The sequence below is a fragment of the Narcine bancroftii genome, chromosome 9 (assembly GCF_036971445.1).
Source record: "Narcine bancroftii isolate sNarBan1 chromosome 9, sNarBan1.hap1, whole genome shotgun sequence".
Taxonomy (NCBI): domain Eukaryota; kingdom Metazoa; phylum Chordata; class Chondrichthyes; order Torpediniformes; family Narcinidae; genus Narcine; species Narcine bancroftii.
The window spans coordinates 65,033,967-65,055,607 of NC_091477.1; the positions used below are offsets into that span (position 1 = coordinate 65,033,967).

The 21,641-nt window shown below is 46.4% G+C and overlaps 1 protein-coding gene across 1 annotated transcript in view; it reads left to right on the forward strand.

Annotated features, from left to right (window-relative positions):
- Nucleotides 1-5,047: 5,047 nt before the first annotated feature.
- agxta (alanine--glyoxylate and serine--pyruvate aminotransferase a) overlaps nt 5,048-21,641 on the forward strand; it is a 111,898-nt gene continuing 95,304 nt past the window's right edge. Inside the window, exons 1-3 of the mRNA XM_069899352.1 lie at nt 5,048-5,588; nt 7,743-7,935; nt 20,981-21,045. Coding sequence (XP_069755453.1) covers nt 5,280-5,588; nt 7,743-7,935; nt 20,981-21,045 — 567 coding nt within the window. The 5' untranslated portion in view covers nt 5,048-5,279. The remainder of the gene's footprint in view (nt 5,589-7,742; nt 7,936-20,980; nt 21,046-21,641) is intronic.

The window sequence follows — 21,641 nt, forward strand, 5'->3', positions numbered from 1 at the left end:
GGGGAGGAAAGAGAGGAAGATGGAGAGAAAGAGCAGGAGTCCACAGAGTCAAATGATTAGGTGATAGATTGGAAGTGGGAGAGTCAAGTCAAATCACCTTTATTTATCGTTCATCACCACGCTCACATGATGTAAGAGCATTTCTCCAGGACCATGGAGCAGATTTACATAAATATGTTAGAATAAATGTTGAGCACATTAAAATATTAACATGTATACAATATTAGTCTACGGTACAGTGTCCATATATGTTATGGGAATTCAGAAGTCTTGATGGCCTGGAAAAAACTGTTGCCCAATCTGGACATATGGGCCCAAGTTCTACAGTACCTCCAACCAGATGGCAGAAGGAAGAACAGTTTACATGAGGGGTGTGTAAAGTTCTTCACAATCTTTCACCTACATTGAATGTTGTAGATGTCTGTCATTGTTGGAAGAGAGCCCCCAATGATCTTTTCCACTGATTTCATTATCCTCTCCAGGGCCTTGCTGTCCGAGACAGTACAGCCTCCAAACCAGGCAGTAATGCAGTTGCACAGGACTCTCTCAGTACATTCTCTGTAGAATGTAGTGGGAATGGCAGGTGGGAGATGGACTTTCCTCAGCCTTCACAGGAAGTAGAGGCGCAGTTGGGCTTTCTCGGCTACGGAGTTGGTGTTGAGGGAGATTCTCTGCTAAGTGCACTCCAAGGAACTTGATACACTTGCCAACCTCAACGGTGGATCCGTCAATGGTAAGTGGAGAGTGGTCCCCCGGGCCCTCCTGAAGTCGACAACCATCTCTTATGTTTTATGTTGAAATTAAGGAATCAGAATTTATTGTCATCAACATTTGACAAAATTCATCTTTTTGTGGTCGTATTACAGGGGCAAATGTTGCTATAAATAACATTAAAAAAATAAATTAGTGCCAAAAGAAGAGAAAGTGAGGGAATGAAGAAACCAAAATTTGGAAGTCACAGCACATTCAAGGCCTGAAGAATGAAGGGATGTTGGAGAGGAGGTAGCAACAATGGAAAGCTCTGGTGTTCTGAAGGAACTAAAAGAGAAGCAGGGAAACACAAATGTGCAGGTCACACAACATCCATATGAAATAAAGGGTAACTAACATTTTGGGCTTGGGCCCTTTTCTGAATAGCTGGGAATGTATGAATGTCTTTTAGCGGAGCTTCATCTCAAAGGCATTAGCTTTGGATTTAGGAGGAAAACTGCTCGTCTCGCATTGGATTCCAAATAAACTTGGTAGCAAATCCGACAAACTGGATCTGAGGAAGATGGGTGTCATCATTGTTCCCCTAGAGCCTATTCAAGGATTAATAAGCAGTTAAAAAAAAGAGCAGGTCAAGAATAAATCCTAGTGTGTTTAAGAGGTTATTGTATAGATGCAGGATGTTAAGACATTGTGGACATTGTAGACATTGTGGACATTGTGGACGTTGTGGACATTGTGGACATTGTGGAGATTGTGGACGTTGTGGATGTTGTGGAGATTGTGGAGATTTTTGACATTGTGGATGTTGTGGAGATTGTGGAGATTATGGAGATTGTGGACATTGTGGACATTGTGGAGATTGTGGTCATTGTGGACATTGTGGAGGTTGTGGACATTGTGGAGATTGTGGACGTTGTGGACACTGTGGACATTGTGGATGTTGTGGAGATTGTGGATGTTGTGGACGCTGTTGACATTGTGGAAAATGTGGAGATTGTAGATGTTGTGGAGATTGTGGACATTGTGGACACTGTGGACATTGTGGATGTTGTGGAGATTGTGGATGTTGTGGATGCTGTTGACATTGTGGACATTGTGGAGATTGTGGATGTTGTGGAGATTGTGAACTTTGTGGATGTTGTGAAGATTGTGGACATTGTGGACGTTGTGGAGATTGTGGATGTGGTGGATGTTGTGGAGGTTGTGGATGTTGTGGAGTTTGTGGATGTTGTGGACTCTGTGGACATTGTGGACATTGTGGAGATTGTGGACATTGTGGAGATTGTGGACATTGTGGAGATTGTGGAAGTTGTGGAGACTGTGGACATTGTGGACATTGTGGAGGTTGTGGATGTTGTGGATGTTGTGGAGGTTGTGGACGTTGAAGAAACTGCAGAAATCTGGAGCAAAAATACAAAATGTTGGAGGAACCCAGCAGATCAGGCAATAGCTGAGTGAGAAATGAACAGATCGAGACTGGACATCTGGGGAAATCAGAATTCATTGCCATGGATATGTCATGAAATTCATCATTTTGTGGCAGCATTACAGGTGCAAATGTTGCTATAAATGACATTTTAAAAATAAATAAATTAGTGCAAAAAGAAGAGAAAGTGAGATAGCATCATTGTCCATTCAGGTATCTGATGGTAGCAGGGAAGAAGCTGTCCTTGTGTGGCTGGGTACTCGTCTTTAGGCTTCTGTACCTCCTTCCTGATGGTAGCAGCATGGGGAGGGGATGGCCTGGGTGGTGAGGGTCCTTGAGGGTAGAGGCTGATTTCTTAAGACACCGACTCTTGTAGATGTCCTTGATTGTGTGAAGACTATGGCCCATGATGGTGCTGGCCAAGTTCACAACTCTCTGCAAGCTTTTCCTGTCCTGTGTATTGGCGCCTCCATACCAGACAGTGATGCAACCAGTCAGAATGCTCTCCACGGTACCTCTATAGAAATTTGCAAGAGTCTTTGGAGACATACCAAATCTCAAACTCCTCACAAAGTAGAGCTGCAGACAAGCCTTCTTTGTGATTGCATCGACATGGAGCCCCCCAGGATAGTTTTTCAGAGATGTTGACACCCAGGAATTTGAAGTTCTTAACCCTTTCCACTGGTGTCACCTTGATGAGGACTGGTTCATGTTCTCCTGATTTTCCCCTCCCGATGACCACAGTCAGCTCTTTAATTTTACTAATGTTGAGTGCAAGGTTGTTGTGACACCGCTTGACAAGCTGATCGATCTCACTCCTGTACGCTTCCTCATTGCCGTCTGTGATTCTGGTGATGATCATGGTGTCATCAGAAAATTTGTCGATAGCATTTTAATTGTGCAGAGCCACAGTCATGGGTGTAGAGCGGATAGAGCAGTGGGCTAAGCACACATCCCTGAAGTGCTCCTGTGTTGATAGCCATTTAGGAGCCATTTTCACTGATTCTCTCCAAAAGACTGGATTAATATAAATAGAATAATATTTATTTAAACCATTTTAATAATTATACTTTAGGTGACTGTCTAGCACATTTAATATAATGAAGGGTCAATGATGGATTGTTTGAAAAGATGTGGTAATTGCCTCATAGATTAGCTATCAAATGCCTTCCGCAACGGCCTCATGTTTTTGTTGCAATCCTACCCATAACCTTGAGCTGAAGTGTGTTTACCAGTACATTGGATGATAACAAACATTCTGGGTCCAGGAGTTATCAGAACTTTTTTTCTCTCTTTCTTTCAGGCCATGCGACAAACATTATAAATACAAAAAGGCTTGAAACTTTCACATAGGTGTGTATTTCTAATCAAATGAGTGAAAATTAAAACAACTGCGGATACTGGAAATAATATATATGAAAAAAATTAATGTTTCCTACGTAAGGTTCTTTGTTGGCTGAGTATTTCCAGGATTTTTTTGTTTTAATCGCCAATCACATTGTGTACTGAATAATGACAACTTTGCTATAACCTCTCTTCACAAAGCCCTCTCACAGACTTTTGAATATAAACAACCAGCCTGTCATTTAGTTATCAAATCCCTTCAATCTAACTACACCATGTCCACAGTGCAAAGAATAATTACTCTTGCATCTTGTGTGTGTATGTGCGAGTGTGTGCATATGTGTGTGTGCGTGTGTGTTTTACACTTTATTGTCTCCTTTATTTGGGATTCAAACTTCGATTATGGACTTATTGAGCCTTTGAGCATGTAGTGGAGTGAAGTAGTGTTAACATCCATGGAGAAACTGACAAAAAAAGGGATTTTTCTTCCTGTTCAGATCTTCGAACGTAATACCTTTGATGTAACAGATGGAATCCCACTAAAAACAATGAAGACCCAGTAACTCTCCGTAATCTTGTGAGAAGGCCTGTGTAATTTCAGGGTCTTTCGAGAAAATATGAACATTTCTGAAAATTGAATTCATTATTGCTATGTGTCTCAAGGGAAAGTGAATAGCCTTGTTTTGCATGCTATCCAGGTATGTCAAACCTTACTTAAATACAGCAGCTAGTGCAATAACAAAATAAAAGTGTAGGAAGTAGTGTTGCAGTACCAGGTATAGAGAAAAGTACAGTTAAAACAGTGCAAAGGTATAATCCTTTACCAATGAGTGGTCATTCAAGAATCTGATAACAGCAGGAAAGAATCTGAAGGTTTGCACCCATGTATCTTGGCAGAAGTGGAGAGAAGAGAGTGTGACAGGGAAGGATGGAACTTTTAATATTATGAGTTTTCTCAAGATAGCAGAAAGTGTAGACATAGCCGATGAAGGGAGGTCCATTTGTGTGATGGCCTGAGTTGCAGTTTTTTGTGGTCTTGGGCAGAGCAGTTCCCCTGGTAAACTTTAATACATCTGATCAGGATACCTTCCATAAAAATTGATAATTAAGTTCAGGAACATGTTGAATGTCCTTAGGCTTCTGAGAAAACATGTCAGTGTACAACCACAGCTACTTTTGATGGGGTGACCTCCTTCTGAGCAAGCCTGGCCCCAATCCATCTACCCTACTCATCTCACGCTCTGCAGCCAGTTAGCTTCAGACTACAAGCCACCTCCTCCGTCTACCTATTGATGATTGTCATGAGACAAATAAACAGCTGGTCATTTCACTCACAGAACTACGCAAAAGTTATCTTCAAAGTTCTACAAACACACAAATGTTTGTGGCAGGTCAACATTTCGTACTTACCAACAATGATCTTCAGAATGGGATCATTGATAGTATCTCTCTTAGAAGCTCACCAAATTTACAAATGAACAATGTACTTGTTTGAATAATTAACCATGAATAAAAATGTTTTCTTTTTTCATTCAGGTTATTTATTGACAAGTCCTTTTTTATTTTGGTAATCTGACCATTTTCACTTCCTCGAAGACTTCTTTTCAAGCTTGCATGACCTGGGAGACAGGAACTGGTTTGAAAGTATTTCAAAAACTACCTACATGTGTTAAAGGGTTAAGGTGCATTGGTCACTGCTTGTGAGTTCATATACCTTCCTATTTGCAAAAAAAGCTGAGCAGAAAAATAATCAAAGACCCAGTTGCAAGACTGATTGCTGAGTCTGTTGCTGAGAGTAATGTTTTTAACGATGTCAGGGGTTGTCCTGAGGAGCGCTGCCCTGACTCGGTTCACAAAGTGTGGTCTCCTGGCTCAGACTGAGCGGAGCTCTAGTTCCCGAGCACAACTGGGCTCCCAGTACAGGTTGCTCAGCCTTAGCATGCCAGCCTATGCTGAGCTCACAGTGCCTCCACCACAAGTACTCTTACAACCTCTCTTTGTTCCTAAAAAACTCCTGCTAGGACCAGGGCCATCTAATATCTCGACCCGGGTCCAAGAGGCAGGGGGCAAGCAAGTGATTGGACACATGCACACCGAAATGTTTCAGGTAAGCTTTCTGTTTCTGTTTGTTTTGTACTTCTTTCTGCATGCTATTTTTCACTGGAAATTGTTGTAGAGATGCAATTTTATGTAAATAACAGATTAAATACACCATTCTTTATTAAAAACGATAAAGCAGGTCATAGAGAAATATCAAATATGTAAGGAGTAGATAAGGTGGAACCAGGGAGATTGTTTCCACTGGCGGGTGAGATGAGAATGAGGGGACAGAGCTACAAGATTCAGGAGAGTAGATTTAAGATGTAGATAAGGAGGAACCGCTTCTCCTAGAGCAATGGTTCTCAACCTTTCTTTCCCATTCACATGCCACCTTAAGTAATCCTATGCCAAAGGTGCTCTGTGGTTAGTAAAGCATTACTTAAGGTGGTATAAGAGTGAGTTTAAAAAAGAGGTTGAGAACCAGTGTCCCAGAGAGCAGTGAATCTGTGGAATTCTCTGCCCAATGAAGTAGTGGAGGCTGCCTCTTTGAATGTATTTATGGCACAGATAGATAGATCTTAAATAACAAGTGAAGGAAGGTTTATGGGGAACAGGCAGGGAAGTGGAGCTGAGCCCATGATTCTTAAATGGAAGTTTATTAACTGACAGAGCAGGTTTAATGAGCCAGATAGCCTACCCCTGCTCACATTGCTTGTATTCCTGTGCAATCTCGTCCTAAGGGCAATCATTTTTTCCTCAAGAGAAGAACAGGTCTTTGAAAGATGTTGAAACGATCTTATAGGAAATGGAAATTTGTCTTGGGCAATCATATAAAACATGCAGTCTGGATACACAGCATTAAGAGTGGATCTGAACATACCAATCAAGTGTCCAATACACAACCCATTCCAAGCTCAACTGTTTCACAATACAAGATCTTAATTGCATTAATTCACCACTTTGCATTTTCTTGACCAGTACTTGTCCTATTTTTAAGGGTCAGATCATTAAAAAAAGGGTTAGATTTTAGTTGCGTGTATAGGTAAGTATTGGAACATTATTCATAAGTGGAACATTTCAGGATTGACATGTAAATTAGTTTTGTTTGTAGAATAAGGAGATAAAGAGATTGTCTATTCCTTGAAAAACAGCAGACCAATTGTGGTGGAGAAGAAAAAGAGCAAAGTAAGTGAGAGAATGTCAGATCTGCAAAGTTCAGAAGCTGTGCAATAATTATCAGACCTTGGTCATACCACACTTGAAGCACGGTGATTACATTTTTAAAAGGACATATAGGTACCACAGGGAGTGAAAACAAGACTTACAATTGAAACATTAATTCAAGGTAATCCTCACCATCAGCAGAAGAATGTCCTAGGTCTCCTTTATCTTGGAAGGAAAAGACTGAGAGATGACCTGACAAAGGTTGAAAATTACTACAATGTAAACATGTAGGTCTGGAGATACTGCCATTAGATAGATGTAGCAATGGCATACTAATGACCATTGACACCGTGGAGAGAACTTAAGTGGTACCAGAGGTCTATGAAATATGACTGAAAGAGTTTTATATATTTGCCGTCAATGAATGGGAAAAGAAAAGACAAAGTCGCTTGTCTTATTGAGGCCTGGGGCAGGTTGACAATTGGGTATCAGGCTAGGGAAGGGTGGGAGGGTCTGCAACCAGGTTGGGGGTTGGAAGAATGACTGGAATTACTGGTTAATAAGGTGGGGAAGAGAGGTTGTCAGGGCCTTAGTGAGAAAGAAGTGTTGATTGCCTAGGCCTAGGGCCTCAGTGATTCTGAACGGGTGTTGATAATGGAGACTCTATCATTGAGGTCCGTGGGACTAGGCAGAATAATAATTTGGCTCAGACTAGAAGGGCTGAAGGGCCTGTTTTCTGTGCTGTAATTGAGGAAGTCATGGAGAAAACTGTGATTAGTAGGTTGGGGTCATCACCACTGTGCTGTGCAAGGAATGAGTGAAATGTATGAGGGAATCCGGTACAGGACAAACTGGATTCCCATTTCTAGTGACTGTTGGCAAGATTTAGTTGGCATTGGAATGACCAACAATAGTTTCTCAGGGTATGCTTTAGATTTTACTTCTCTTGATTTTAAACATGATCATTTTAAATATTTTTAAAAGTCAGCTAAGTTTGTGCCCCGTGCTGCTATTTACCCTGTATGGCCTATATCTCACTTGCTTTTTCTTGATGCAGATTATGGATGAGGTTAAAGCTGGGATACAATACGCCTTCCAAACCACAAACAACCTGACACTGGCGATCAGTGGCTCCGGACATGCAGCTATGGAAGCAGCCTTGGTAAATGCGGTGGAGCCTGGAGATGTGGTGCTAATCGCAATTCACGGAATGTGGGGTGAAAGGGCTGCAGACATCACTGAGAGAATTGGTACGTTCTTCGTTCTATTTAAACAAAAATCTTTCATCACCTCCAGGAATTGCATTTGATACTGAATTCAGACGATTAATGTAAATATTTTTCTGGGGCCTCTTGAGCTCAGTAATGTCTGATTACAATGAGTAAAGACAGGACTTTGACAGTATAAAAGTTCATGTTTGTCAGGGTTTTGAAATTTGAGGAAAAAAGACTGTGGGGAGGGGGGTGTGAGGAGAGGCAAATAACAGGTGATGTCATCTGAGTAAACAGTGTGGCAAAGTTACATTTGGAGGGAAGGTGAGGGAGCCCAGGTTTCAGATAAGCTAATGACATTTTTAGGTCTAATCTTAAGAGATTCCTTTTCAGGCACTGAATGAAATTGAACACAAGGATGCAAGAGTGAATCACGAAATTACACAGATGCTGTGATTGTAGTAAAAACACACCAAAATGCTGGAGGAACTCAACTGGTCTTTCAGCCTCCATTGGAGACAAAGATCTATTGCCGATGTCTCAGGCCTGAGCCCTTTTTCAAGGAATAAATAGAATGAGCCAAGAGCTGGAAATCTCGGTATTCAGACAATGCTGGTTTGGGGAGAAATCCAGACAAACAAATGGTGTTAATTGGATATGATAAGGGGAGAGGTGAGAATTTATTGTGCCTGTGCAAAAGGAAACAGGGAAGGGAGATACAGGGCTGGGGAAAGGTGACAGGGGAAGGAATGGGGGGGTTGGTGCTGAGGGAGGAGGTATGGGTGCATGGAGTATCTCCTGTGGTCACAGGGGTAGATACCAAGAGGATAATTGTTGGGGAGGGAGGAGTGGACAAGGGAGTCACAGAGGGAGCCATCCTTGCAGAAGGCAGAGAGAGGAATATGTGTCTAGTGGTGGCATCATGTAGTAAATGTTGAGAATTGCAGAGGAGGATGTGTTGGATGCGGAGGCTGGGGTGGGCAGGGGGGTAGGTGAGGATGAGGAATCCTGTCCTTGTTGCACATGAGGGCGGAGGGGGCCAGAGCAGATGTGCAGGTAATGGAGGATATGTGGGTAAATGCCGAGTTAATGGTGGCAGAGGGAAAGCCATGCTGTCTGAAGAAGGAGGACACCTCTGATGATCTGGCCTGGAAATCCTTGTCCTGGTTGGAGATATGATGAAGACGGAGGAATTGAGAAAATGGAATGGAATCCTTACAGGGGACAGTTGTGTAGTCAAGATGGCTGTGGGAGTTGGCAGGTTTGTAGACATCTGTCAAGGGTTTGTCTCCCGAGATGGAGACAGAAAGATCGAAGAAAGGAGGAGTGCTGCTCGAGATGGACCGTGAATTGCTGGTTGGGTTGGAAGTGGATGAAGTCATCAAGCTTTTCATAGGTGCATGAGGCAGCACCAAAATAATCATCATGAACAGAGCATCGCCACAAACCAACCATTCAAAATGATCATGACTGATCAACTCAAACCTTAGCTTCTCTTCTATGCTAAATGGACCCATGGAGGAGAAAATATTGGAATAATTTAGGAATTAAGTGTATAGAGCAATAGAAGATCTCTCGAGACGGATAAACTTAAAATGGATTAAAATGCTTTCTTTTCTGAATCCATCTTGATATGGGTCATCTGGAAATATGGGCAGAAAAATGGCGGGCGGAGCTTGATTGGGATAAGGGTGAGGTGATGTATTTTGGGAGGGAAAAGTATTCAAAAAATGGCAGTAACACTAGGAGGACTGATGGTCAGAGGGATCTCAAGGTGAATTCTGTAGTTCAATGAAAGAGGCAACACAAGTAGATAAAGCAGAATCCAAATTTATTGTCATGAACAGGTCACAAAATTTGTTGTTTTGTGACAGCATATTCATATAAACAACCTGACAAAATAAATAAAAATAATGCATGAAAAGTCAGAGTAAGGCAGTGTCTTGGGTTCATTGATTATTCAGGAATCTGATGGCAGATGGGAAGAAGCTGTCCTTGTGCCGCTGAGTGCTCGTCTTTAGGCTCCTGTACCTTTTCCCTGATGGTAGCAGAGTGAAGAGGGCATGGCCTGGGTGGTGGGGGTCTTTGAGGATAGAGGCTGCTTTCTTAAGATATCGCCTCATGTAGATGTCCTTGATGGAATGAGGTCTGGTGCCTGTGATGTCACAGGCCGAGTTAACAACCCTCTGGATTTTGTTCTTGTCCTGAGAGTTGGCATCTCTGTACCAGGCAGTGATGGTAACTGCAGATGTTTTTGAGAGTCTTCGGTGAATCTCCTCAAGCACCTCACAAAATATAACCATTGGCGAACCTTCATGATTGTATCAAGAAGGAAGCTCCAGAACATATCCTCGGAGTTGTTGCCACCCAGGAATTTCAAGTTCCTAACCCTCTCGACTACTGAGCCCTCAATGAGGACTGTATCACGTTTTCTTGACTTCCTCCTGAAGTCCACAATCATCTCCTTGGTTTTGTTAATGTTGAGTGCAAGGTGTTGTTCTTACATCATTCAACATGCTGATCTATCTCCCTGCTGTACGCTTCCTCATAGCCGTTTGTGATTCTGCCGACAACTGTGGTGTCATTGGCAAATTTGTATATAGCATTGGAATTGTGCCTGGACACACAGTCATGGGTGTCAAGTGAGTAGAGCTGTGGGGTAAGCATGCATGCTTGAGGTGCATCTGTGTTGATAGTCAGTGAGGAGGAGATGTTGTTTCCAATTCATACTGTGTGGTTGGATCTGGAACTCAGTTTGCCAATGGTTTGGACTGGACTCTGTGTGGCTGCAGAGCCTGCAAGAGTATTGGAGGTGAATCCACTCAGTGATTCTTGGGGAAACTGTCTTTTGCTTCTCTTTCTCTGACTGTCTGAGTTGCTTCAGGCAATTTCTGCTGATGGCGAATCTGTCTGCATTACAGCAGGCAAAAGCAATATTGTGTACTATGACACTGTTTCTATTACATGACAATAAACAGAACCTTGAATCTTGAAAATGTCCAGCTAGTTGGTTGGCATAGATTGGCAGTATCCTGCCAGGTACACCATCAAGGCCTGAAGGCATGGTCATCTTCATTTGTCAATGCACTGAATACAAAAGTTGGGATATTATTACAGCTGTTTAAAACCAATGGAGCACTTTTGAGCGTTCTGTGCAGTTGTGGTTGGCATATAATAAAGGATGAGAAAATAAAAGAGGGTGCAGATGTTTCATGGATTAGAATGTGCAAGGAGAGGTTGGAAAAATTGGAATTGATTTTCCTGAGTGATGAAGGCTGAGGAGTGATGTGGTAGAAGTTTATAAAATGATGAGAGGGTTAGATAGAGTCTTTTTCTCAGGGTGAAAATATCAAATATTAAAGGACTTAGTGTAGCGTCTGCCATGACAGCGTCACGAAATAAAGAGATGTCCATGGTGCAAGGGTGAACCAGTAAGCTGATTTTATTGTTTGAATTCACCATGTTGAGCGAAGGGGATGCCCACTTTCGGGCTTCCAGAAGTGACGTCAGCCCGTCATGGTGCCACTCCTTGGCAGGCAGTGCACCACCCGGAATCGGGGTTCCCTTAGTCCACATATGGCATCAACCGCGGCTTCTCCTCGGGAGTGAAGGGTAGCCTGCACCATCTTGGGTCGGCTGACTGGTGTGGCGATTTAGCCCATCTAACCACGCGGTTGCTTGGCCCGCTACACCACCCTGTCCCCCAAGAATCGCTGCCGGCCTCTCAGCAGGTAAACTTACAGAGCTTCTGGGCAGTCAGCCTCTGCGCCTGACCTGGGAGTCCGGGGCCGACAGGTCTGAGTCCAGGTGTGCTGCCTTGAGGCGGTCGATTGTGAATCTGTCCTGTCGGCCACCAATATCCAGTGTAAACGTGACACCGTCTCTCTGCAGCACCTTGAATGGGCCTTCGTAGGGACACTGTAGGGGTGTTCCTTGCTGTCCTCTCCACACGAAGATGTAGTGGGTGGACTGCAGGTATGTGGCTGGGGGGCCAGCCGTGTCAAAATGGTGGTGAGGGGGGCATTCACTTGCTTCCACCCTCAACCTCTGGAGGATGTCTAAGGTTCCTGAGTGGGAGGGGGGGGTTGAAACGGTGAGTGGGAAATTGTATACCATCTCTACAGATGAGGCCAGCAGGTCCTCCTTCAGTGCTGTGCGGCTGCCTAAAAGCACCCACGGGAGCTCGTCCACCCAGATCGGGCCTTGCAATTGGGCTTTCAAGGCAGTCTTCAGGTGGCGGTGGAAAAGCTTGCTTGAGGAGTGGTAGGCCGTGGTGTGGAGTACTTTGCTGCTGCAGTACTTAGTCAGGTTAGTCCAGAGCGAGGAGGTGAACTGTGCCCCTCGGTCCAAGGTAATGTGGGTCAGGACTCCAAAACGCATGACCCAGGTGGATAAGAAGGCTCTGGCACATGTCTCCGTGTTGCACGTGGGTATGAGTATGGCCTCCGGCCATCAGGTTAAACGGTCAATCATTGTGAACAAGTACTTCATGCCCTGGCTCACGGGGAGTGGGCCAACAATGTCTACGTGCATGTGCTCGATCCGGTGCTGCACCGGCTCGAAAGTCTGGTGTGGGGCTTTCATGTGTCTATCGACCTTGGCGCTTTGGAACTGCAAACAGTTTCTGGCCCATAGGGTCACATCTCAGCAGAGGCCGTGCCACACTAATTTTTCAGACCATGGACCTTATGCAGGGATGGGACAGGCAGTGGAGCAGATCGAAAACCCGCCATCCCCATATCACAGGTAGGATGGATCTGGGAAACACTGTGGAGATGTCGCATAGCAGGGACAGGCCTCCTGGTGAGGGGCAGATGGCCATCCTCCGCCTGGTCCTTGGCCAGATGGATGAAGACGAGCCCCCCTGAGGTGGTGGCGATCATGGGTCTGGATAACACATTGGCCACCACGTTGGACTTGCCTGCGATGCGGCGAATGTCCATGGTGTACTCCGAGATGTAGAAGAGGTGACACTGTTGTCTAACTGACCTCAGGTCTGAGACCTTGCTGAGTGCATAGGTGAGTGATTTGTGGTCTGTGTAGGTGGTGAAAACCCTTCCCTCTAACATGTATTCGAAGTGCCTTATTGCCAGGGTCAGGGCCAACTGTAGACGGTTGAATGCGCTGTATTTGAACTCTGGCGTCCAGAGGTGTTTGCTGAAGAAGGCCAGGAGGTACCACTGATCATCAACCCATTGCTCTATTACTACGTCCACCACTCTGTCTGACATGTCTGTTGTAAGGCTGGGACGGGGAAGGTTGAGTCTGGAGGTGCCAGGACTGTGGCCCTTTCCAGTGTCACCTTCGTGGTCTAGAACACTTCTGTGGTGTCCGGCATCCACTGGATCATCTTGTCGCTGAGCTTGATGAGGTCAAACAGGGGCTGCGTTAGGGTGGTCACTCCCAACTGGAAGCGATGATAAAAGTTCACCATCCCCAGGAACTCCTGCAAAGACCTTTCCCTTGGGAAAGTTCTGGATGGCCTCTACCTTGTCCGGCAGCGGCGCAACTCCCTCTGGGGTGATGGGGTGTCCCAGGAAGTCTATTGTCTCTAGGCTGAACTGGCACTTGGCCGGGTTCAGTGTGAATCCGAATTGCTGTAGCTGTCAAAAAGGGGAGTTTGAACTGGCGTCAGGGCTGGTGATGAGAATATCATCTAAGTGGACAAAAATGAAGTCCGGGTCCCTACCAACTACATCCATCAGCCACTGGAATATCTGGGGCACATCCTTCAGTCCAAAGGGCATTCGCAGGAACTCAAAGAGGCCGAAAGGTGTGATAATAGCCATTTTCAGAACCTCGCTGAGGTGCATCGGAATCTGGTGGTATCCCTTGACGAGGTCTACCTTGGAAAAGATCCAGCTACCCTGGAGCCTCGTGGGATAGGGCATCTGTCTGGGACTGTAGCGTAATTTAGTCGCCTGTAGTCACCACACGTGCGCCAGCTGCTGGAGCTCTTCTGTACCATGTGGAGTGGGGAGGCAGTCTCGATGTGGTGCTCCACGCCATGTGGCAGATTGGTGTCATGAAAGTTGGGCACTAGTAGGGCCGGGTACTTGGCCAGTAGACAGGCATACTCATCTCATTTAAAAGGCATTTAGACAAGTACATCAACAGGCAGGGTGTACAGGGAACTTGTGTAGATAAATGCGGTTCGTTTCGATTGGCAACATCTTTTCTAGTCTCGTGATGGCTCCTCAGAGTAATATACCTTGTACTTCCAGGTACTGGTAAACAATGCAGCACAGTACAGGCCCTTCGTCCTGCAATGTTGTATCGACCCATATATTCCTTACTAAAAAATGTACTAAACCCTCCCTACCCCATAACCCTCTATTTTTCTTTCATCCATTTAAGAGTCTCTTAAATGCACCCAATGTTTCAGCCTCCACCATCATCCCCAGCAAGGCATTCCAGGTCCCCACAACGCGCAATGTTAAAAAACCTACCCTGATGTCTCCAATTACTGGTTGTGGAAAAGAACTGTTATGCATTTGTGTGAGGAGACTGAAATGTTCTGCTGTGACTTTGTACCTTACTCTGCTCACTCTTGTCACATACACATCGAACAACTTGAATGTTATCCACCTCTGTCCTCTGACCTGTTTATTTCCCATTTTGGTTTGTTCTGCCTCCAGCAAACTGCGTTCCATTTTCCCTCTGTTGTTCAGTAACATTCTGAGTTGGTTCAAGGGTCTCTCCACAAGCTCCAATACATGGTAAGTGCAGGTAAGGAGCACATGATTGAGAAGCAAGCGTTGTGTGGGAACATAAACTGAGTCCTCTGCCGCACCTTGATTGGAGGGAAATGGTAGAGTCGCCCCGTTTTGCAGAGGATGCATGAAATGCTGTGGGCAGTATCCATCCTCTTACCAACCACACCAAGTGGACTGGAATCTTCAATGGGAGGCAGGCTGCCTGTCTTCACCAATGGCCACTCTTCAACATTTGGACTTGGGTTTGTCCAAGCAGCAACCTACCATTCAGCATCATCCCCATCCCTTACAGCCCAACCCTGCATAGCAGCATTTCAATTGAATTGGGGAAAGATAGGACGCATTCCTGTCAGAGAAAGACTGATTAAAGTTTGAGCATGACTAAATCAAAGTTCTCAGTCTGTCCAAAGTAAATATTTCCAATAATTGCACACCTTGACGAAGGACTTGAGCCCAAAACACTGGCTGTGCTTCTTTAGCTTTGCTATATAAAGGACATTGTTTGACCTGCTGAGTTTCTCCAGCCATGGGTTTTTACTTCAATCACAGTGTTGGCAAATCTTCATGTTTTACTTTTAATTATTTCGACTGATAGCCATATCAATGGTAGATAAACCATTAAACTAAAATAAATCAAAAGCACTCGATTTTTCTCACACATTTTAAAGATTTTTTTTACATCAGTCCCTTAAAGTTGATCAATACCACTGAAAAAAATGAAGACGCACTCCTCAGAATGGAGAATCCTGTGGCAGGCCAGGCCTCACCTGTGTCAGGGATTTTGCGCACAATCCTCACAGGTTAAAATCTGCAACATCTTTGTTCTATTTCTCAGAAATTCCTCAGTCGTTGTCACAGATATTTTGGGGGTTGTAGAATAATAGGGAAGCTAACTGGTTGATGGATTAATGGAAGAGTTTAGTGATACGATATTAGAACTTTAAAAAGTTCCTTTATGCTAGCATGAAACAGTTGACCCTGTGGCGGCACGCCATTAGGCATGTGGCGGGGCAGCCGGCCAAAATGGTGCTGTCAGGGGTTTCCCCTTTGAACTCGGCACCATGCTCAGAAGCCCGCACTTGGGGACCCACATGACGCCCTGGTGACATCAGCGCCCCCAGTGTGGTTCTCAGCCAGGTCCGGGCTGGGAGTATAAGGCCAACCAGGCAGCCTGCAATAAATCAGTTCTGCTCACTGAGCCCAACCCATCTGGTTGTGTGTTAGTTCAGTTAGCAGTGTAGCTGCCGCTACAATTGGTGACCCCGACAGGTTCAAACGCCTTTGAACCCAACATGAGCGACCCTTCAATCAGTGCTATAGCCGTCAAGCTCCCTGACTTCTGGGTTCAGGAGCCAGAGACCTGGTTCAGCCACGCAGGGGCTCAGTTTCACCTCTGCCAGATTTCATCAGACATGACCAGATTCTACCATGTGGTCGCCGCCCTGGACCAAGCCACCGCCAAACGTGTGCTGCACCTCATCAACACCCACCCGCAGAAGATAAATACGGGACCATCAAGCGGGTGCTCATCGGCTCCCTCGGACTATCCAGGCGCCAGCGTGCTGCACCTCAACACCTTGAGGGACAGGTCCCCGAATGAGCTAATGGACAAGATGCTCGCACTCATGGGCGATTACACCAAGTGCCCACTTTTTGAGCGCTTCTTTCTCGACCATCCGAGAAATCCGGCCGCTACTGGCCCAAGAAAGCTTTGCTGACCCGAGGAAGGTTGCTCAGAAGGCACAAGAGCTATGACGCGAGCGATTCCCAGAGGGCCCAGCAGTCCAGTAGGTCACAAGTCATAGGCAAAACCACACCAAGCCTTCCTCTAGCACTGCAGTAGAACACCCAGTCTCTGCAGGAGCCAGAAAGAGCATAACCAGAGGCAAGGCATCTGCTCCCGGCCTCTGCTTCTACCACCAGTGCTGGATAGCCAAGGTTCGGAAGTGTCATCAGCCCTGCTCATTCCAGGGAAACGAGCAGGCCGGCCACTGTTAATGGCTGCAGCGGCTGGTCAAGGACATAGTCTTCATGTTTCCTGACGATGTTTCCTCGTCGTCACTGGGGCCCAGATCAGTGTTATTCCAGCCATGGCCATCGAGTCCAGGAATCGGCCTCGAAGACCTCCCCTCTGCGCGGCCATTGCAAAGGAAATCTGGATGTATGGAGACAAGACCGTCCACTTCCAGATCGGCTGGCAAAAGTTCACCATCTCGTCCCTTCTGATTGCCATCCTGGGTGCCGACTTCCTCCTCGCCCATGGGCTGCTGGTTGATGTCCGAGGTAGGTGCCTGGTAGATGCCCATACCTTCAAGGCCATTCGCCTCAACGTCTCCCGCACAGAGCGGCCGCAGATGGCCACGGTCATCATGCCCAAGGATGAGTTCCAGCGTATTCTGGACAAGTTTACAGCCCTCCTCAAGCCACAGTTCTTCGCTGCCTCACCGCGCCAAGGGGTGTTCCATCCCAAGACCACCCAAGGCCCACTGGTCCACACCAAGGCACGCCGGCTCCCGCCGGATAAGCTCCAGGTGGTGAAGGAAGAGTTTTCGCATCTGCTGGAGTTGGGGATCATTTGGTGCTCCGACAGTCCTTAGGCCTCACAGCTCCACCTGGTCCCGAAAGCTTCCAGTGGCTTGCGCCCCTGCAGAGACTACCGGCGGCTCAACGAGGCAATAGTTCCTGACTGTTACCTGGTCTCTCACATCCAGGACTTTACAGCCAACCTGCATGGCACGAGGGTATTCTCCAAGGTCGACCTGGTGCACAGGTATCACCAAATCCCAGTGTACTCCAAGGACATACACAAGATGGCCATCACCACACCTTTCGGCCTGTTTGAATTCCTTCGCATGCCATTTGGGCTCAAAAATGCCGCCCAGACCTTCCAGCACCTATGGACTCAGTGGGCAGGGACTTAGATTTTGTCTTCATTTACTTTGACAACATCCTTGTTGCCAGCAGGGATCGGGTGCAAAACAAGGCCCACCTTGTCCCGACTGGCTGACTTAGGCCTCACGATCAACCCAGCCAAGTGCCAGTTCGGGAAAGAGTCCATGCATTTCCTGGGGCATACCATTATGGCTGAAGGAGCCACGTCCACTGCTACAAAGGTCATCGCAATCAAGGAGTTGCCACGCCCAGACAACCTCAAGGGGCTGCAGGAGTTCGTGGGTATGGTCAACTTCTATAACCGTTTAATCCCAGGTGCTGCACGTATCATGCAGCTGCTCTTTGCCCTCATAGCGGCCAAACATAAAATGCTTGCCTGGACTCTAGAGGCCTGCAGGGCATTCAAGGCCATGAAGGATGCCCTTGCAAAGGCTACCATGCTAGCCCACCCACACACTGACCTGCATATGGCGCTCTCTGTCGATGCCCCTGCCACAGCCATTGGTGCTGTCATGGGAAGTGAATGGACAGTGATAGCCACTGGCATTCTTCAGCCGGCTTCTCACCCACCAGAGTGCAAGTATAGTGCCTTCGACCGTGAGTTACTTGGCATGTACCTGGAGGTGCGGCATTTCCGCTATTTTTTGGAGGGAAGGACTTTAACCATCTTTACCAACCACAAACCCCTCACTCAGGCGCTTGCCATGGCAAAGGATCTTGGTTGGCCCACCAACAGCATCACCTCTCCTTCGTGTTGGAGTTTACCACCGACATTTGGCACAAGGCAGGGGAGGACAACGTGGTCGCCAATGCACTCTCACAACCGCTGACACCCGGCCTCGTCTTCAACCAGCGTGCCCGGGACCAGAACTCCAATGAAGAGACGCGAGCCTTCAGTACTGCCATCACGGGCCTGCGGTTCCAGAACCTCCCGGCTCCTAGTGGTGAGGGCACCATCCTGTGTGATGTCTCCATGAGCACCCCGCGACCAGTGGTTCCCAGGAATGGTTCAGGCAAGTCTTCCACCATATCCATGACCTTTCGCAACCTTCCATCAGGTGTACAGTCCGTATGGTGGCAGAGCATTTCATCTGACACGGGCTGCGGAAGCAGATCACGGGCTGGGCCAGAACCTGCACCCATCGCTAGCTTTCCAAGGTGCACAGGCACACCAGAGTGCCTGTACAGGAGTTCGAGCATGTCTGGGAACGGTTCTGCCACATTCACATGGACATCATTGGGCCCTTACCTGTTTCCCAGGGTAACCGTTACCATTTCACGGTGGTGGACCGCACCACTTGTTGGCCCCAGGCGATCCCGATGCCAGGCACCTCCACGGACTCCTGCTCCCGAGCGCTGTTGCATGGTTGGGTCGTCCAGTTCGGTGTCCCGAATCACCTCAGCGATTGGGGCACCCAGTTCACCTCTGCGCTCTGGGCACAGCTCGCTAATAGGCTGAGGATCAAGCTACACTGCACCATGGCCTATCACCTGCAGGCCAATGGGCTGGTTGAGCGACTACACTGCCACCTTAAGTCGACTCTTATGGCCTGCCTCACTGACTCCGACTGTTTGGATGATCTGCCTTGGGTGCTCTGGGCATCCGCTCAACGACCAAAGAAGATCTACAGGCATCATCAGGCAAGTTGGTCTATGGCGCACCGCTAGCACTACCTGGTGAATTCATCAACGCACCTCACAACCCCCAGCAGTCCCCGCATGAGCTACTCTCCCACCTCCAGGGCCAGTTGGGCTCCTTCGCACCTCCACCACTGCCCAGACACAGCGCACGGGCCTCTTACATCCCCAACAAGCTGCACTCTGTGGAGTATGTATTTATTCGGTAAGGCTTGTCGATGGCACCTCTGCAGAGGCCTTACGAAGGGCCATACAAAGTCATCCAGCGTTCAGGGTCCACGTTCACACTGGACATCGGCGGTAGGAGGGAACTGTTTACGGTGGACAGGCTGAAGCTGGCATAACTCGACCCCACCAAACCAGTAGTTATGGCCCAGCCCAAGAAGCGAGGCCACCTGACTAAAAAGGACATCGGCGCTGGTTCTGTGAGGGGGGGGGGCTTTGTGGTGGCACGCCATTAGGCAGGCGAACCAGCCCCGCTTGTAACACACGCAGCGGGGCAACTGGCCAAAATGACGGCATCGGGGCTTTCCCCTTTGACCTCGGCACCAGGTTCAGAAGCCCGCACTTGGGGACTCATGTGACACCTTGGTGACGTCAGCGCCCCCAGCGCAGTTCTCAGCCAAGTCCGGGCAGGGAATATAAGGCCAGCCAGGCAGCCTGCAATAAATCATTTCTGCTCACTGAGCTCAACCTGTCTGGTTGTGTGTTATTTCAGTTTGCAGTGTAGCTGCCGCTACAACCCCTTGGTTAATGGAGTGGTTAGCACAGCTATTACAGGTTCAAATCCAGTGCGGTCTATAAGGAATAGGTCAACTGCCCTTTCAAATTTTTAATTCAAACGGACAGCACGGGAACAGGCTCATCAGGCCCACGAGCCCTGTACCTTCCAATTAATCTACAATCCTCTTTTGAAGGATTGGAGGAAACAGAAGCCCCCAGAGGAAACCTATGCAGACATGGGGAGAACAGACAAACTCCTTTTACAGACAGCGCTGGATTCAAACCCAGGTTGCTTGTGCTGTAATAGCTTGGTCTTGTCATTCAACAAGATTGTGGCTCATCTTCCACCTCAGCCTTATTTTGTATTACATTTATTGATTCTCTTAATATCTACAAATCTATTATACTTTGCTTTAAACAAATGCAATGATGGAATCTCCATAGCACTCTAAGTGAAGAAATTTCCCCTCCTCTCAGACCTAGGCAGCCTTCGCCTGATTCTGAATCTGTTCCATTATCTTCATCAGAAGAGGCATCTTCCATGTGTTCACCTTGAAGAGTCCTTTAACAATTTCAATGTCAGTTGGATGAGACCATCTCTCATGTATCTAACTCAATATTCTAGGGCCTATATAATTGTGAATTGCTTTCTTATTGCTGTAGTCAAACATGTTGCAAGAAACTTCTGCATAAGAATACCCATGTAACTTTGAATATCAGCATATTCAAAATCTCACACCATGTGTACCTCAATTGGATGACTTTACATTGTTCCATTTTCCACTCAATCAATTTGTCAATATCTCCTGAAGGCTCTTCACTCACAACCTCACTCAGTTGGATAATATCTTCAACATTAAAATCTTCAAATGTTTGCAACCCCAGTCTGGAAACTGTCGTGGGATAAAACACTGGAGCCTTGGTCATGTGGCCTAGATTTCTTTGCTGAGATGCAATGTCTTTGTGTGCCATAGATCTCTGCATATCATGCTATTGGCTGAACAAGGCAATATAAATTAATATTGGGCATTAAGTATGGTCATCCTTTGAAATCCAAATATTTTTCATATCTTGATTGAGGTCAGATCTTATTGTCCTTTCACTTTGTATTTAAGGTGGAGATGTCAGGAGATTCGTCAAACCTCCAGGGGTTGGCTTCAACTTGCAAGAAATTGAGCAGGTATGTGTGAGGTTTCTTTTATTACAATAAATAAACTCGGGTTCTTTTTAAACAATTAGATGTATTAACTAAGAAAACAGCATAAGAACAGAACACACACAGATGAGTCCTCATGTGGAGGCATCCATCTTGAACCATGCCAAGATCTAACATTCCCCAGATGCCACACACTCTGTCTCTGACTCCTCCTGGTGATAGCACTCTGTCACTACATCCACTTTCCTTGAGATGTTTAATCTAACATGACACATTAAGACAGTATTCTTTCAATTTAAAGTTCAACACAAATGTAACATGAACATCAGAAGCACAAACTTTTAAGTGTGCATTTTTTTTTCTTTTATAGATTCAGTTTGTCAGGTCTTTTGACAACTCATGTGGATCTTCAAAACACAGGTGCTTGTGTCAGCTCTGTTGCTCCACTACTGTCTAGCATGGGTGATGTTTCCTCTGTTGCTGTGCAGGCTGGACCTTCTGCATTTGTCTGTTCCTGCAGTGTCTCTTGTGTTTTCAGCAGGCTCTTTCAATTTGTCCTCAGTATTTGACCCTCCTCTGTTCTGACAGTGTTTACTTCCTCCCAAACAGTGGCCTTTTTG